The sequence below is a fragment of the Labrus bergylta genome, chromosome 1 (assembly GCF_963930695.1).
Source record: "Labrus bergylta chromosome 1, fLabBer1.1, whole genome shotgun sequence".
Classification (NCBI taxonomy): Eukaryota; Metazoa; Chordata; class Actinopteri; order Labriformes; family Labridae; genus Labrus; species Labrus bergylta.
The window spans coordinates 7,033,742-7,052,145 of NC_089195.1; the positions used below are offsets into that span (position 1 = coordinate 7,033,742).

At 39.4% G+C, this 18,404-nt stretch overlaps 1 protein-coding gene across 1 annotated transcript in view; it reads left to right on the forward strand.

Annotated features, from left to right (window-relative positions):
- Positions 1 to 18,404, forward strand: part of slit1b (slit homolog 1b (Drosophila)) — a 74,255-nt gene that overhangs the window by 47,643 nt on the left and 8,208 nt on the right. Inside the window, exons 24-33 of the mRNA XM_020639640.3 lie at positions 105 to 176; positions 408 to 479; positions 3,864 to 4,027; positions 8,921 to 9,045; positions 9,408 to 9,502; positions 10,771 to 10,910; positions 12,135 to 12,228; positions 12,499 to 12,636; positions 14,559 to 14,787; positions 14,924 to 15,054. Coding sequence (XP_020495296.2) covers positions 105 to 176; positions 408 to 479; positions 3,864 to 4,027; positions 8,921 to 9,045; positions 9,408 to 9,502; positions 10,771 to 10,910; positions 12,135 to 12,228; positions 12,499 to 12,636; positions 14,559 to 14,787; positions 14,924 to 15,054 — 1,260 coding nt within the window. The remainder of the gene's footprint in view (positions 1 to 104; positions 177 to 407; positions 480 to 3,863; positions 4,028 to 8,920; positions 9,046 to 9,407; positions 9,503 to 10,770; positions 10,911 to 12,134; positions 12,229 to 12,498; positions 12,637 to 14,558; positions 14,788 to 14,923; positions 15,055 to 18,404) is intronic.

The following is an 18,404-nucleotide window of genomic DNA, read 5'->3' on the forward strand; positions in this document are numbered from 1 at the left end:
TATTGTCTTCAATTGCATAGCGAAAAACTGTAACACATAGATGGAGGAGATCATTGTGTTGTTATGATCTTTGAGATGACATTTTGTTGTTTCTCCTCCGCCAGGATCCTCAGCTACAACTCTCTACGATGTATCCCTCCTCTGGCTCTGGGTGGCTTGCGTTCTCTGAGGCTGCTGTGAGCTCACACACACACACACACACGCACACACACACACACACACACACACGCACGCACGCACGCACACACACACACACACACACACACTCTTGTTTAATTAAGAACAACAAGCTGTCATCTGTTACTGGACTTTTAATATTCTTCTATTGTTAAGCAGAATGAGACTTTGTGGTTTCTTGTGGTTTTCATTTGGACTGTTACTGACCCTCGATTGTGTCCCTCTTTTAGCTCTCTCCATGGCAACGACATCTCTGAGTTGCAGCAGGGCATCTTCAGCGACGTGGCCTCCCTGTCTCACCTGTAAGTACTCAAATATACATGTAGAGCACGCACACATACACGTAATGACAGAATGGGCTGAGTGTTACGGACAGCAGGGTCAGTTCTTGCTGACAGAATGAGGTCTGTGTGCATGTGTTTAAGCGTGTGGGAGTGTGTGTGTGTGTGTGTGTGTGTGTGTGTGTGTGTGTGTGTGTGTGTGTGTTTGCGAGATGAATGCCTGCCTTCATGGCTCCAGTCAGATAGAGTCCAGTTCTCAGAGAGTGAGTGGTTTCAAGTGGCTGCCTGGTGGATTGAATTAGTCGGAGAGATCCATCGTTTCCCCATGGGTCTATCGATCTGAGGTGTGTGTGCATGTGCGTGCACATGCAATATAATCATCTTCAGTTGAGCATGAACTGTGCGAGTCAATGATAGGATCCACTGTAATTGCTGAAGGAAGAGAGGAGCGATGGATGAAGATGAAGGCGAATAAGGGAGGTGATCGAGGGCATGAGGAGGAAAGAAAAAAGTATTTTTACTTCAAGAAGTCAACTCTGAAATAAGATCCTGCTGTCCACTTCCAGCCCAGGACAATGAATCAGACTGTAAAATGATCTCATGTTAATGATTCCTGCCTTGAGACTGACTTATGACGCTCCTCTCTGTCGCTTTTGTTTTTATGAAAGTGGAAGCTGGAGCTGTAGCACAACATTTCAAAGTTAAAGGATAAAATTCAAAGGAACATTTTGGTGTTTTTGAACTCAGTATGTCTTGTTACATATTTTGGGTTTACCTTAAATTAATATAAGGTACAAAAACTTTTGGTACTGCTCCAGTAGATTATTCGTCAGGTACATTGATGCTGATTAGAACTCTAAAGAATATCTGTTGTTGTTGTGCTTTTCGTTTGCACCTCCTGACATTGTTTTCACTTTTCTAGATTCTCGCTTTGTGTTGTACTTTCTCTCTGATGTTTGTTGCTTTGGATAAAAGCGTCTGATAAATGAATTGTAGAATTGTAGGTACAAAACAAGTTGCAATGTAATCTAATGTGGCAAACAAGCCTTCCCCTGCCCTGATAGACTTACTAGTGGTTTGCTGTTGGATTGTGTTGGATCCAAATAATCTCCTTGTAACACATAAAAAATACAAACCAAACTTTAGGGTCTGTGAGGTAAAATCACCATTTTTAAGTCAGATGTTTGTTTAGCGGCTCAACTGAAGTATTTCTCATAATTCCTCATTTAAAAAAATAATTTATTCCACAAAGCTTTCATAGGAATGATACACAGTCAAACTTTAATCAAGAGTCTGTCTACCAAACGTGTTGGATGTTCACAGTGGCTGCTGAAGTTTGTCGCACTGGCCTCAATGTTTTACTTCGTAGAAGAAAAAAACCTCTGTGATCATGCTGCTGTTTATTTTCTTTGTCTGGGTGGATTGACTTCTTCCCACATCTCAGAAATAGTCCTGTGTGTGCAAGATGTTGTCAAAAGCAGTTCAAAATGTTTTAAAGAAAAGGGGCACCAGTGGCCTAGTGGTAAGTTTTTCACAGCCCATGTACAGAGGAGTCCTCATGGCAACGGCCCGGGTTTGAGTCCAAGCATTGGCTCCTTTGCTGTATGTCGTTTCACGCTCTCTCTACCAGATTTCTTATTCTTTCCACTGCCCAGTTTGTCTAACAAAGGCATAGAAAGTAAAAGAAAAGGATTTTAAAAGGCAGTAATTGTCCCTAAAAAGGAGCCTTGGTTGACTTCCTAATCCTGAACATTAGAGTTAGATTGGATATTGTGGTGTGATGTTGTGGGTGTTTGTCTCAGTAAGAGACAGAGCGTGTTTTCCTCCTCATCACTTTATCCTGATGGAGTTTAATCGACTGAAGAGAATTGAACATTCCTTCACATGAGCGCCAGATACCCTGGCCTTCTTCTTCTTCTTTGTGTGTGTGTGTGTGTGTGTGTGTGTGTGTGTGTGTGTGTGTGTGCGTGTGCGTGTGCGTGTGTTTGTGTGTGTTTATCATGATGAGAGATATTTGATCCCACGCTGCTCTCTGATAATCTTATCAAGTGAATCAATGGACCTGATCTAAATGCACATTATTGGCCCCTCCGTGTGTGTGTGTGTGTGTGTGTGTGTGTGTGTGTGTGTGTGTGTGTGTGTGTGTGTGTGTGTGTTGTGTGTGTGTGTGTGTGTGTGTGTGTGTGTGTGTGTGTGTGTGTGTGTGTGTGTGTGTGTGTGTGTGTGTGTGTGTGTGTGCGCGTGTGTGCGCGTGCGCGTGTGTGTGTTTCTGTTTAAATATGAGAAGAGCTGAGAGCTCCACCATGTGGCTGTGTTTCATTGTTTTTTTCTGGAGGGGGGGGTTCCTCGCTCTTTTTTCCTTTCTCCTGATCTCTAAAATGTCTATTCTTTCTTTCTTTATTGACTATCTTACCTTATCTCTATTTCTTGTTTTTCTGTCTGTCTGTCTTTCTGGCGCTTTTCCGTCTTTTTCCTTTAATCTCTGTCCTTTCTTCTTTGTGTCTGTCCCTCAGCTCCCCCTTTTTCTGGGTTTCCTCCTTTGTCTTTTTTCCATCTGTCTTTCAGATTTTGTCTATCTGTGCGTATTTGTTCTGTCTCTAAGTCCATCTTTTTCCTTATCTCTCAACCAAAACCTCATCTTTTTTTTAACTCTTTCCTTTGACTATATTTACTTTAAATTTCACTTCTCAACTTTTCCCACTTTGTTCACTAAGTTTACTTTTATTTCCTCTGGGGTTGCACCAGTGTATCCATTGAACATTGTTATTAGCCTCTGTATCATCACTGTTGACTGACATCAGCAAAAGACCATGAGAAAATAATGTGGCATGCACCGATGTCAGTGTAGCTGATGTTTTTCTGTTGTGTTGCATCAATTTAATGCTGGCAAACTAGTGCACCTTATATTCAGAGAAGAGGTTCTTCATTGGGCAGAAGAAGTCAAATGTCAGACAAGCTGTGATATGTTTTCGTGGTCAAACGTGAAAGAAAATGTCGGCTGTGTGAGAGTCTTACACCTTCTCTGTGAAAGATCAACGACGGGCAGTTTGTGAGAAATGTTGTGAAATTTCAAGATGAGCGACTTCTTGAAACGTCTTAAATGCTTCAAATGACTTTACTCGTTTGAAAAACAGACACAAAACATTTAAGAGAAGTGATGAAAAAAGACATTGCTGTAGGTACTCTCCTCCCATGAAGTTTTTATTGATTTATCATTCCTTCTCGTCCCCTCATTCTGTATTCTTCCTTCATTAAACTTTCTTTCATTTCGTTGAACCTCTTTATTCTTCTTCCTAGCTTTAATAATTACTGTCTTTAAAGTCTCCCATTCGTTCTTCCTTTTTTTCCCCTTTCTCTTTATCAGTTATCCAACTCTCACTCTGTTCATTTTTTGGTTTCTCTCAGAGCGATTGGAGCCAACCCTCTGTACTGTGACTGTCGAATGCTCTGGCTCTCAGACTGGGTGAAGAGTGGTTACAAGGAGCCTGGTATCGCCCGCTGTGCCGGACCCCAAGGCATGGAGGGAAAACTGCTGCTCACCACTCCAGCTGACAAGTTCCAGTGTGTGGGTAAGCTGCTGAGAAGTCGCCCTTACACAAAAACACGAGTGCTTACCCAATGAATGCACACGACATAAAAACTTGACGATTGTATTCCTTGAACTGAGGAGGAAATGTATTTTCCTTTGATCATTTTTCAAAGTAAGTTGGCTTATTCTTGAATTGAATTTGTAAAGTGACCTGAGTGAACAAACATTGTTTTCCCATCACTTCACAATCGATTTTTGATGAAAGAAGCGTGAGACCTGTGAGACCTTCAGCTGAAGAGGGTTTTACACACCTGCTGCAGCACGAGCTGTCTTTATAAGTCAAAATCTGCAAGACATTTTTATAAATGAGGTCTTTTTCTATCTCTTCTGAAAGCATATAGTAGTGTAATATGGTTCTTTGAACTGCTTTTAGAAGCTCAAGCGTTTATTTGAAGAGTGCAATCACAATGAACAGTGCAGAGTGCCAAGCTGACCTGATGTTTTGTTTTTTTTTGGATACAAGTCAAGTCTATTTCTGGAAGAAATAGATTTGATAGGATTTCTTAAATTCCAAACATTTAACAAAAGACAAAGGTGAACCTAAGAAAACAGGCAGGAAGGCAGGAAATTTACAGTGGAAAGTACAATGCAAAAAAAAAGAAAAAGTCGGACACTTAGCAATTTAATGACATTTCCAAAAAGGAGTAGGAGGGAGTAAAAACTCATTAAATCCCACCCCGTCTCCATTAATACTTAACCATATTTACAGCTCGCTTCTTATTTATAATGTAATTATAAATTAAGATTATGATATAATATAATTTAAAATACGAGTTTATGTTGTTATATTTATCTTAATAAAAATGTACAATGTATGATTACAGCATGTGCATGTGAAGCGACAAACCAGCCATCATCATGAGGTTAATCCAGGTTTCCTGTCAGTCATTCTTCTCTTGTGTTTTGGTGTTTGGTTTGTATATTTTTTGACAACTGTTTGGATTGCTTGACCACTGATTGTATGTATAGATTAAAAAGGCCTTTTTTTTGTGAAGTCAGTTGATGAAATCTAGTCATTTAAGTTTACTGTCGAAAGCAACTTTGCAACTACATAATTGAGTGATCATCTTAATCAGTGTGTTGTAGAATTTTGCTGTTCACAAGTACTAGAGACGGATTACTACCAACTTCTTTTTTAGGATACAGACTTGAGAGTTTTATTTTATATCTATCTTTATATATATATATATATATATGTATTAGAATATTTTTTTTATTCTCTATTCATACAGAGAGCAATTAAAAGTGCTTAAGAGATTTTAAAATCAGAACATAAAAAAAATTAAGAGCATCAAAAGAAGCAAGATATCTGGCAAAATATATATGAAAAGGTCCAAAACAAATCAGTCCAAAGTATATTACAGGCTACATTAACATGGAGCCCAAAACTTCAACTGCTTTCATTTTTAAGACCAAACTGATTAAAAGTACTCAATAAAAACTGCTCACTCAGAGTAAACAGGCACATGCTGATTTCAATCTTTTCATTATCTGATTGAAAGGATGGTTGTACCATATAACCATAAGATGATTCAGAGCAACACAATGGCAACAACCTCTGTGGTGGTCAGATAATAGATATCTGTCACATACTAAACAAATAAACAGATATTGCTGAATGTGTTGTTGCTGAAAACTAGTGCGCACAAATCTGTGTTCTAACGTTTACGAACGTTTGACACTCAAATCTTTGATTCCTCAATATATTTTTTTGACTTGAATTTGTTCTTACTCTGTGAACAAAGTGAGAAATTCCTCAGACCATGTGTACGCACAAATTATGAAGGACCAGCTTTCTCATAACATGTAAACACACTCTAATACGCTTCATATTAAAACTGCATTCAGTAGGGGGGTGAAAAGCCTTGAGAGAACTAATAACAACCGTGAATTTACGAATGCATTATCCAAATAACCATGGACTTGACGACTTTTCATCCTCATTTTACTTACAATTTTTAATCGTAAATGAAAGACTTGGTTTACAATCAGGAATATGACGATGTCACAGGTTTGACATTCATTTTATCGTCGACAACTCCCAACAATAGTGCCATTATCTCGAGCATCTGTTGCCAAAACCAGATGATTAATTGGAGCCTTTTTAAGGACATGCAGGGTACATAAATGATTGCAACTTCTACTTGTCTTCACCTCGCCGCTTTCGCCTTGACACACCAATCGGATGTCCTTTTATTGAGAGATGGGGGCGTGGTAGTATGCTGATTGCAGTTCAATTTGGAACAATTCTGATCCTCTTGCATACAAAAGGAGGTGCAAAATAATTGGGTGGTGTGCACGTGTCATGAATCCAACTGTGATTTTGCGAATGCACTTATTTTATGTGCAGGGTAAGAACATTTCTACACATTTATTAGTGAATGACAACCAAGGATTTCAGACATAATTCAAAAAAAGTTTGCAACAAATCAAAGCTGGTTTATCGACTCCATATGTCTCTCTGCATCTTCTTATATTAGTGACTGAAGCTCTGCTGGTTATTCCCATTGTGATTAGACAGAAAACATCTGTAGCCTCTTTTACATTCTTATACAACATTCTTCTTTGCATTCTTGATATTTTTCTGGGAAATGTACACACCACCCCACTGCTTTTCACTTGATTTTTCATGAATGTTTAATGATCACATGCTGTGCCTTTATAATCATATTGTACGCTGTGGCATGCATTTGTTGTATTTATTCTGTAATCACTTAGTTAAAAGTACTAGGCAAGTGACGTGTATTATCCTAAGTTAAAGATAGATTTTGACATATCATTCAGTCATGAATCTGTATTAGTAAGCATCTGATCTACTTTTATTTGACTTCTGACAGTTTCACTGCAACAGGCCGGGTTCAGCTGTGTGTTAGTACAGAGACTGATCTTTTATTCAGTGTCTTATATCAGGATTTGCTTACGACTGACTTTTTCCGATGATGAAAAGCTTAATTAATCTACATAGAATCAAAGGTGAGTATTTTAAAAGGATGTGTAATAAAAGCTAAGTGTTTATTAAAAGGTCTGTCGCTTTGATTCCTTCTGCTTTTATGGTGTGAAGATGGTGTGAACTTTCCATCAGTGACACTCTCGTCAAACCCGCTGAGGATTATCAGGGGCGCTAATTGTTGAATTTTAAGGCATCACAATACTTTAGGGCTGTAAAAATTCACTGTGGAAAACTTGCTGTAATTAACTTCTCTCATTTCAAATGAAACCTTTTGGGATCAGGATTGTGTTTCTTTCATGTCCCAATTATTCTTTCAGTCTGAACAATTCACTGTATATAAAATGGATGGCATGTTGCCACCTCCTCTACTTGTACAAAAGTGAAGCCAAATTTCCCTAACGATGAGCACATAAAAAAGCCAGAGTCAGTGCTGTAGGGATCAGCTGGGGGAGCCACAGTAGCAACGTACTGTTTTCCCTCTAAACACATATTTATCATACTTGTTAAACAGCAAAGATCTCTCAGGTTGGTACAGACCATAGCAGAACAGATTATTGTGTCTGTTTGAAGCAGACACTCAAAGTTATGGAAAGTTCAATGACTCTCGTATTAGTCTTTGTTACATTTTCGCTCTCTTTCTCCTCTGTTCAGCTAAACCAGTGAACACAGCGCCACAGCAGCCTCATATGTCAATATAACTGTCAGTTAGGGCTGCAACAATGAAGCCATAAAATCCTGTAAAAAAAAAAAAAAAAGTATTATTAAAGGTGTTTGAAATTAATTCAATTATGATTTTTTTTTGTCTCGAAATTGTGACATCACTCAACGTGTCACAAAGCTGATTACACCACATGCAGATAGTTGAGTGGAGTGTGGCAGAGTTGAAGCAGAGCGTCTATTCTGAAGAAAAAAAAGAAACACGACGGCCATAACAGTTGAAAACCTGTAATGCACTTAGCACTTCACACTGAGTCGATTAGTCTTTGGTAATTCATCTTGGCGCTTGTGTGTACTTGTAATTTAGCTTGTCAAGAATGAGCTGTTCATAGTGTTAGCTAGCTGACGACAGGGGCAGAGCAGAGGTGGTATACAGTACCGTTGGTCGAGCAAGCTGAGATTTAGAATGGGAGATGTTTAAGACTTTTTTTTATGTTTATTTGTTTTAGTAAAAGTGTGAAGCAAGTAAACCATGTCAACACAATACAGCATTTCATGGTTTTGACACACTGCAGGTGATGTCAGTCAGTGTCTAATATCATGCTGCTGTATGTTCATCATGTTCTGTCTACATCTACGTTTGTCTGTCGACTTACAAATTATACACAGTTACAAAACAGATGAGCAGATTTCTATCACATATTAGTGTATGTATAATTAAATATATATATATATATACAATATATATACAGTATATAATTACCGGTATATATACTCAGCTTTATAAAGAAACCGTTATGAAACATACTGTTAACACGTTAAACAAACTATGACACCAGCACTCTACTAAGAAGTATAAGGGCAATATTAAAGGGGAAAAAAATGGAGATTTTAAGAATAAAGTTATTATGACAATGAAGTTATTTGTGAAACATATACAAAAGTAAAACTTCACAAAATGCTCCATGTTTTAGACTATTCGTCAAGGAACTGACAAATTTTTTCTGATATTTTGCCCCTTGTACACAAAATTAGTTACATGTTGTTGTTTTTTTTTTTTTTAAAGAAACTTAGAAATAGATTGATCATTGTTTGTTCTTTCTCAGACAAATATACATATTTTTTTGTTGCTTTCTCTAATTATTTTCTATTAATTGTTTTGTAGCTTGTAATCTTCCTGAAGTGATTGACAGTAATCACTCTGTTTTGATTGTAACCTTTATGAAGATTAAACCTCTTAATGGCCTTTGTGTGTTTTGTTTTCAGGTCTTGTAGATCCCTCTGTTCAAACCAAATGCAGCCCATGTGTCTCCTCCCCCTGCCTGAACCAGGGCGTCTGTCAAGTCCACCTCACACAACAATACACCTGCACCTGCAAGTCCGGCTTCACGGTATGCAACTGTGAACTTGTGTCTGTGTGTGTGGTTGTGTTTGTGTGTTTTTCTGTCAGCTGCAGAGAGCTTGCGTGATAGACTTAATCTGTTTTTGCCTGCACCTTTTTAAATGTAATCAAAAAAACATCTCCCTGCAGATGCTCAACAATCCATTTATTAACCCAGAGCTGGACGTTTGAAATCACTGATCCAGTTTTTCACGTGTGTTTGCGAGTCATCAGTTATTATTATTTGCGCACATCTGTCTCTGATAATCCCATCAAATTACTCAGTGCATTTGACCTGATCTAATGTTGAATCCTCCAAAATATGCTCATGTGTGTGTGTCTGTGTGTTTGTGTGTGTGCATCATATTTCAGGGTAAACACTGTGAGACCCCGGTTGATGCCTGTGTCAGTAATCCCTGCACAAACGGAGGACTCTGCCTCAGTGACGAACAGACCAGAGGCTTCAGGTAATAAATACAAAGAAAAATGGGATTATTGGGATGGAATAATTACAGAAACTAAAAGAAACAACACTAGACATTAGGCCAGCCCTATATGAGAACATTTGTGATCATATTCGATATTAAGATAAAGAGTATAGAATAACAAATAACAAAGAGTGTGTAATAGCATCAATATTCAGATTGATAGAAAGGTAAACATGATGCTTCATGAAGTCTGTCCTCAAGAGGAGAAGAAAACAACTTTCAAATGTTTGTTGATGGAGGTTGGATTAATCATTTCGGATGGTTTCCAGGACGTGAGGAAATCTTTTTTTTTTTAAGATTTATTTTTTGGGCCTTTAATGGAGAGCTAGGACAGTGGATAGAGTTGGAAATCAGGGAGAGAGAGAGAGTGGGGAATGACATGAGGGACAGGAGCCACAGGCTAGATTCGAACCTGGGCTGCCCGCCTGGAGGACTACAGCCTCCACACATGGGGAGGAAATCTAAACACTGATTGGTTTTTGCAACACAGTGTTAAGTGAATAGTTTGTTCAAGTTTAAATGTTTTTTTTTTTTTATATATAATGGATTGTCAGCTGCACTTGTAGGCAGAGATCTGTTAATAGAGACAAATACCTGTAGATCATCGTCATATTGCCACTGATGTGAGCCAGCATGTCATGAGTACCAGGGCTGCCCCAAAGTCGGCCCTAAGCAGAAGTTTTTTTATGAGGCCCTCTGTTAAGGTAACTTTGTTTGTTTGTTTGTTTGGATCCCCATTAGCTTCAGCATAGCGAGCTATTCTTCCTGGGGTCCGCAGTTTATATTGTGACAATACATTTTACAGATATATATTATTATTTTCACACTACACAAACATTCCACAACATTTCTACAATAACTACAAATAATAAAGACAATTGACATAAATGAACAAAAAACCCAAAAGAAACAGACAAACACAAAGGCTCCATCTGATTTACATCATCTAAGACATATCATGGTTACTCAAAAAAAAACTATTTATGATTGTTGCTTCTTCATTCTGCACTGCTACGAGCCTTGAAGTGAATTTCTGGCTCAAGGCTAAAAGAGTCAAACACAGTTTTTACCGTCACCAGATTTAAGCAGAGATTTAGCTGATCATGGAGTTAGTTAAATTAAAGCTAATATGCTTTCTGTAGAATAGGAATAGCATGAACACGTTTATCTTTGTATGTAGTATTTCATGTCATTTGAAGCGGTTATTTACATTTTTTTTATTTTGGTCCTTGTTTTCATTTGCTCAGTTGTGCATGCGCCTTTGGTTTCCATGGAACCTTCTGCGAGGTGAACGTGGACGACTGTGAGGATCATGGATGTGAGAACGGCGCTACATGTGTAGACGGCGTGGGGAACTACACCTGCCTGTGTCCTCCAAATTACACAGGTATAGTCTGACACCGATATAACTTGGCATAGTTTAGCTTTACTTATTTCTTCCACTTGAATTTCAGCATTTTAAAACCTTTGCCCTGTTTGATGCTGTATGAGCGGCAGTAGCTCAGTCTGTAGGGACTTGGGTTGGGAACCGGAAGGTCGCCGTTTCAAGTCCCGGTGCGGACCAAATATGGAAGTTGGTCTGGTAGCTGGAGAGGTGCCAGATCACTTCCTGAGCACTGCCGAGGTGCCCTTGATCAAGGCACCAAAAAAAAACCTCCCCACCATCAGCTCAGGAGCGCCCGCTGTGGGCCGCTCCGTCACTCTGACATCTCTCCATTAGTGCATGTCCATAGGATCCTGTTTGTGCATGTGTGTGGATTTCAGCCTATGTGTGTGTTGCATGATAAACAGAGTGTAAAAACTGAAATTTCCCCTTGCAGGGATCAATAAAGTAATCTTAATCTTAAATGACTTTTGGAGTTGCTCCAGTAGCTTGCAGCTGTGAAATGGGCTGTAATGGTTTCAATGTAATCATTGAATGTATAATGTTGTTAGGAGATGTGTATGACATCATTACAGTAAGGATCACTACAGATACAGGTGTTAAAAAAAAAGTATAATCAGGACCACCATTAATCCCCTATCTTTAATATCTTTAGAGTCCTTTCAGAAAAAAAACAAATGTTACTTTGCATGACACTGAATCAGTTGGACCGTTTGTGTTATAGGTATCCTCCTTTAACATAACGGTTTTATTTTGTGTTTGTTGTTGTGTTTAAAGCCTGTTTTATGATGTTAAATATCTCCTCGTGTAAATGTTTTACCTTGTGTTTTAAAAATGCCTTTATATGCACATGCAAGTAGAAGACAATTTCTGCCTTTGGCATGCCAAAGTAGAGAGTGTTTTCTGATGTCTGTGTTTCAAATGCTTAGTTTCAGCCCAACACTGTGTTTGTGTAACACACAATTAACAGAAAACTATTTGAGAGAGCAGTAGACCAACAACTCGTGTTCTACAAGAGCAAACATTTTTAAACTTTTGTCATTGACGTCTGCTGGTTTTGAATAGAACAGATGTTTCTGATTTGAAAATAGCATTAACTGTGATAACATCTCTGTGATGTTGTCAATCTGAGCTTGTAAAGGTTTAAAACAAGATTGGACAAATGATCTGGGTAATAATCAATCCTGCTGTAACGTATGAGCCATCCTTCTCTCTACTCTGTGTCAGGTCTCTTGTGTGAGGAAGAAGAGGACGTGTGTGCTCCAGGTAGAAACCCCTGTCAGCATCAGTCCACCTGCATCAGCACTCCTACTGGCCCCAGGTGACAACAAAAATAAACGCACACACACACACACACACACACACACACACACACCCACACACACACACGTACACTTTATCACGACCAGACTCAGCAACATTTCACACAAGATTAAAAAAGCACACACAGATGGACAAACACATACAAAGGTAAAATGTTGCTGATGTCTGTGTTGACTCCCTGAAATCCTACACCATGTGTCATGTTGCATGTGTGTGTGTGTGTGTGTGTGTGTGTGTGTGTGTGTGTGTGTGTGTGTTTGTGTTCCAGGTGTGTGTGTATTCCCGGCTGGGTGGGGCCAGACTGCAGCATAGATTATAATGAATGTACAGACCATCGCTGTCAGAATGGAGCTCAGTGTGTCGACCACCTTGATGGCTACAGCTGTGTTTGTCCGCAGGGATACAGGTACAATGGGAAAACTGTGAATACTGTGTGGAAAGCCGAGACTATGTGGACTCAAAGAAAGCCAGAAATTCTAAATACAGTTTTCTTTATCATGTCATAGTCACAGAAAACACAGTTTTTATCATTATGTGGGTTTACACACAGGCTAGGATTACTTTAGTGTTCATCACTCACAAGGTTTCTACTGGAAGGTGAAGTATGAACAAAGGTGTCCTCTTCTCCAATTCAAATGTATCAGTGTATAAAAACCAGGGATAATACTGAATGAAGCAACTTAAAGGTTTATATACAATGCTTCTCAGGAAACTGCAGGCTGAACATTTGTTCACTTTAGTTCACTGGCTGAATACAATATATCATAAGGCCAGAAATAATACATCTTTATAAAAGTGACTGCAACACTGAGATAGTAGTTGCAAGAATTTTTTTTTTTTTTTTAAATGAATGATATTTGGCAAAACGCTGAAAAAACAGCATCATAAAGGTAAATAAAGATATTAAGTCAAAGCTTTGTATTTAAAATCCATTTGAGTTTTCTGAAAATATTCTGTGTTGGGTATAAAGCCCTAACCTTTTGTCATGCAAGACCAAGCTGATCGCCCTAAAGACTGACTCTAATAAATAACTGAAATGCTTTTTGACAGACATTTAAGGAGAATATCTAATTTTCAAAATGCTTCAGAAGGATGTTTTTAATGCATTTGTTTGAGAAGTATTTAAGGAGTAACTTTAGTTTAAAACAACCTGCAGAGCTCAAATTGATGGAATATGAAATTCCCAGCTCAGACAGGAGCAGATACGATAAAAAGAAGAGTTTAAGAAACACTCCAGCTCAGAACACAGGTAATCATAAAAGTCCAAGCAAACAACTAGGTGTGCATCCGAATTGCAAAGTGCCTTCACAATCTGTCAGTAGATAGTAGAAAGCCCCTACTATCTGTTCTGTATACTGTTTAGTATCTACTGTTCAGTAGGCGCGCACAGTAGGCAGATATTTGTTCCTACTTCGTCTGATTCATTCAGTATGGAAGTGACATCATTTGAAAGGTGCATTACCCAAACCGGCCGCATCCATCCTTGTTTTTTTTTGTTTTTGTTTAGCTTTATTCAAGAAGAGTAATGCAAATATAAAGTCAGGTTAATTTAAAAAAAGTTAGCACAATGTAAATCAAGTAAACTACAGATGAAATAATAAAATAACATACAGTACATACAGGAAAGTACGAAAGAAAGTTACTATACAAGTTAATTAAACCAACAAAGACGCATACATACAAAGGGAAATCATTGTTTAAAAAGAGGTCTCAGAGGAAAAGGTTTTATAAAACTTCATACATTTGTTACTTTTTTTTTGTTAATTAAAAGGAGCGATTTCAGTAGGAACTTTAACTCTAGATTAAAAATTGATCCAAGTAATCCTTGCTTGTTTGTTTTGATTTGGTGGCGCACGTGAAGTGACGTTTTACATTTAATTACGCACAGCATTGTGGGTGTTAAAATACAACTCATTTCCTGAAAGGATGCATCGGAACTATACTGCACTAAACCTGGAAGTTAGTACCCATACTGAAATGTTCAGTATACTGAGGTGGACCCAAATACTGAATGACCACAAGGGTTCAGTCTACTGAAACTCCCTACTGAAAAGTACGCACTCCATACTGAACTGTGGGTTTTTTGGATAGGGCCTAGGAAACACACAACAAGTATAAACACAGACAATCAGACGTCTGCGGTCATCAGGTTTGAAAAAGAATGACTGGAAGTTAGAACAATTTGTGAGAGATCAAGTGATGAGTAAATAAACAACCAGTCAGAGAGAGACTAAAAAGAAAACAAAGCAAAAAATGTTAGAATGTCCTTTTAAAACAACCCATTTAAAGTTCTTACTGGTACCCTTACTGGCTTCTTTTCCCCCTCAGTGGAGAGTTTTGTGAAGTGGCCCTTCCTCCCGCCTCACCCTGCCAGCTGGCTCAGTGTCAGAACGGCGCCCCTTGCATGGAGGAGACGGGCTCTGCGGTCTGTCAGTGTCTGCCGGGCTTTGAGGGGCGCAGCTGTCAGAAGCTGGTCAGTGTGAACTTTGTGGACAGAGACTCATATGTTCAGCTTCAAGACGTGAAGAACTGGCCTCAAGCAAACATCACACTGCAGGTGAGGACACATGTTTAAAGATGCCGTGCCGCCGTCTAAGATTTATAAAAGAAGAGATACAATCAGAAGTTGAAGACATAGAAACACACATACATTGTTAGACTTGTGTGTGTGTGTGTGTGTGTGTGTGTTTCAGGTATCGACAGCAGAGGATAATGGTATCCTGCTCTATAACGGAGACAATGAACCAATAGCTGTGGAGCTCCATCAGGGTCACGTCAGGGTCACATATGACCCTGGAAACCAGCCTGCCACCGCTATCTACAGGTATGCAAACACACCATTATTGCTGAGTCTATTGTGTGTTAAACTCAGGCACAGTCTGAATGATTAGTGGTTGAATTAAACTCCAAACCTCAAAATTATTTGATCTATTTAGTACAGTTCAATATAGGTACAGTATGTGCCAATATAATAGAGACAAGACTAATCTGATTGCAAGGGTCTTTGTAGCTGTTTGTTAGAAGGTCAAAGGCCCACCTCAGCGCCTCCTTTTTGACTAGTACTAGGTTGAACTAAAGTCTGGTTGAGATAGTATTTCCAATATGGGGACAGTCATTGTTATGTTTCAAAAGTATGTTTCAGAAACTAATGGGTAACACACAGACCATATCCATGCTTTATACAGTCTATGGGCTACCTGCCTGCCCTGGTGAAAAATAAGGCAATGCAATATGGCCTTCTGTGGTAATAAAAGTAGGCTCATTTAGGAAGGAAGGAAAGATGAAGAGAACAGGTCAAACAAAATTAAAAAAATACTTCCAAGACGTTCAGGTTGTCCCTGTCTTCTCTGCCATCTCGCTAGCTGAGCAGCTTAGCTTGGATGCATAAATCCGCCTGAGCTACACATCCACACCATAGAATTCAAACAGAAATCCCTGTGTCAGGGATATATCTTCAAGAAAATATTTTTAAAATAATGGATTACTTACAACAACAAAAAAACAATTAACTGATTACTGGATTTGCTAAACTAAGATGTCACGTTACTTTTTACAACAGAAACCCTCAACACTAATAAGGAATAAGAAATAGTTCACTCAACATTCAGAATTGTATAGTTCTCTCATCCTAAAGTTTGTGGGGTGGTATTGATAGCAAAATATTTTTATACAATGATACATTTGCTCTGTTGCTCTGTTCTGGCAGGCCGTCAACCAACGATCTTGAGGAGCCTAAGTGACTGAGATTTACAGATAGATACATGCAGTAATATGATGTACTGTATATGCACAGAGAGAGAGAGAGAGCGAGAGAGAGAGAGAGAGAGAGAGAGAGAGAGAGAGGAGCTCAAGGTGCCAGTTTCCCCGGTAGTCTAAGCCTATAGCAGCATAACTAAGAGCTGGTCTACACCAGCACTAACTATAAGATTTATCAAAAAGGAAAGTTTTAAGTCTATTCTTAAAAATACAGACTGTGTCTGCCTCCCGGACCCCAGCTGGAAGGCGGTTCCAGAGGAGAGGAGTCCGATAACTGAAGGCTTTACCCCCCATAGTACACTTGGAGACTGTAGGTACCACCAGCAGGCCTGCACTCCGGGACCGCAACACTCTCGAGGGACAGTACGGCACTAGTAGCTCCTTCAGGTAGGATGGTGCCTGGCCATTTAGCGCTTTGTAGGTGAGAAGAAGGATCTTGAATTCTATTCTAGACTGTATAGGGAGCCAGTGCAGAGAAGCCAGGACAGGAGTGATGTGGTCCCATTTCCTGGTTCTGGTCAGTACACGAGCTGCAGCGTTCTGGACCAGTTGAAGAGTCTTTAGAGATTTGCCAGAGCACCCTGACAAAAGAGAGTTACAATAATCCAGTCTGGAGGTAACAAATGCATGAACTAGTTTTTCTGCATCATTTTGCGACAGGATATTCCTGATCTTGGATATATTACGGAGGTGAAAATAGACTGTTCTTGAAACTTGACTGATGTGAGAGCTAAAAGACATATCTTGATCAAAAAGAACTCCTAGATTCCTAACAGTGGTGCTAGATGCCAGGCTGATGTCACTAAGGACAGTCAAATCACTAGAAAAAGTCTCTCTGAGGTTCTTAGGGCCTAGCACAATAACTTCAGTCTTGTCTGAGTTAAGTAGTAAAAAAATTCTGGTCATCCAGGTCCTAACGTCCTTAAGGCACGTTTCTAGCTGACATAACTGACTGGTGCCATCGGGCTTCATTGATACATAAAGCTGAGTATCATCTGCATAACAATGAAACTGTATGGAGTGTTTCCTCATAATATTTCCCAGAGGAAGCATATATAATGTAAAGAGAATTGGTCCAAGCACTGAACCTTGTGGGACTCCATGGCAAACTTTAGTGTGCATAGAGGACTCATCATTAACATGTACAAACTGAGATCGGTCTGATAAGTAGGATTCAAACCAACTTAAAGCAGTCCCTGTAATTCCAAGCAAATGCTCCAGTCTGTATAACAGGATCCGATGGTCAATGGTGTCAAAAGCAGCACTAAGATCTAACAGGACGAGCACAGACAGAAGTCCCCTGTCTGAGGCTAGGAGTAGATCGTTTGTAACTCTAACTAGTGCAGTCTCAGTGCTATGGTGGACTCTAAATCCTGACTGAAACTCCTCAAATAAACTGTTGTCATGGAGAAAGTCGCACAGCTGTTTAGCTACCACCTTCTCCAGGATCTTCGAGAAAAAAGGAAGGTTGGATATAGGCCTGTAGTTAGCTAGAGTTCCTGAGTCCAGAGTAGGCTTTTTAAGTAGAGGTTTGATTACCGCTACTTTAAATGCCTGGGGTACATAGCCTGCCAGTAGAGACAAATTGATCATATCTAATATAGAGTTGCTAACTAAGGGAAAAACTTCCTTAAACAGCTTGGTTGGGATTGGGTCCAAAATACAGGTTGACGGTTTCGACGCAGAAAAAATGGGATAATGCTCTGAAAGGTTGATTGGAGATAAACAGTCGAGACTAATATCTGGTCCTGGAACTGTCTTTGCCGTATCAGACGTATCCGCACCAGGTAAGGGCAGGAGGTTACCAATTTTGTCTCTGATGTCTAAAACTTTGTTATTGAAAAAACTCAGGAAGTCATTACTGGTGAGGGCTAGAGGAATACAAGGCTCAATGGAGCCATGACTCTCTGTCAGCCTGGCTACAGTGCTGAAAAGGTATCTAGGATTGCCTTTGTTTTCCTCAATTAGAGAGGAGTAGTAGGCAGCTCGGGCGTGACGTAGAGCCTTCACATATCTTCTATGACTATCCTGCCAGAAAAAACGAGATTCTACCGTTTTGGTCGAGCGCCATATTCTTTCAAAATTCCGCAACGATTGTTTTAGAGTACGGGTTTCTGAGTTGAACCATGGAGCCACTCTCCGCCGCTTGACAACCTTCTGTTTCAGGGGAGCAATCGAATCCAGAGTAACTCTCAGCGAATCCACTGCACTATCAACAAACTGATCTAGCTGAGAGGGACTAAAGCTATCATAAGAGTTTCCAACTGGGTTGAAACACGGTACTGAATCAAAAACAGCTGAAATAGCTTCCTTAAATCTAGCTACAGCACTATCAGATAAACTTCTAGAGAGCACACCTCTTCCAGGCAGAGGTAATTCTGGTAGGACAAAAATCGAATGTAATAAAAAAATGGTCTG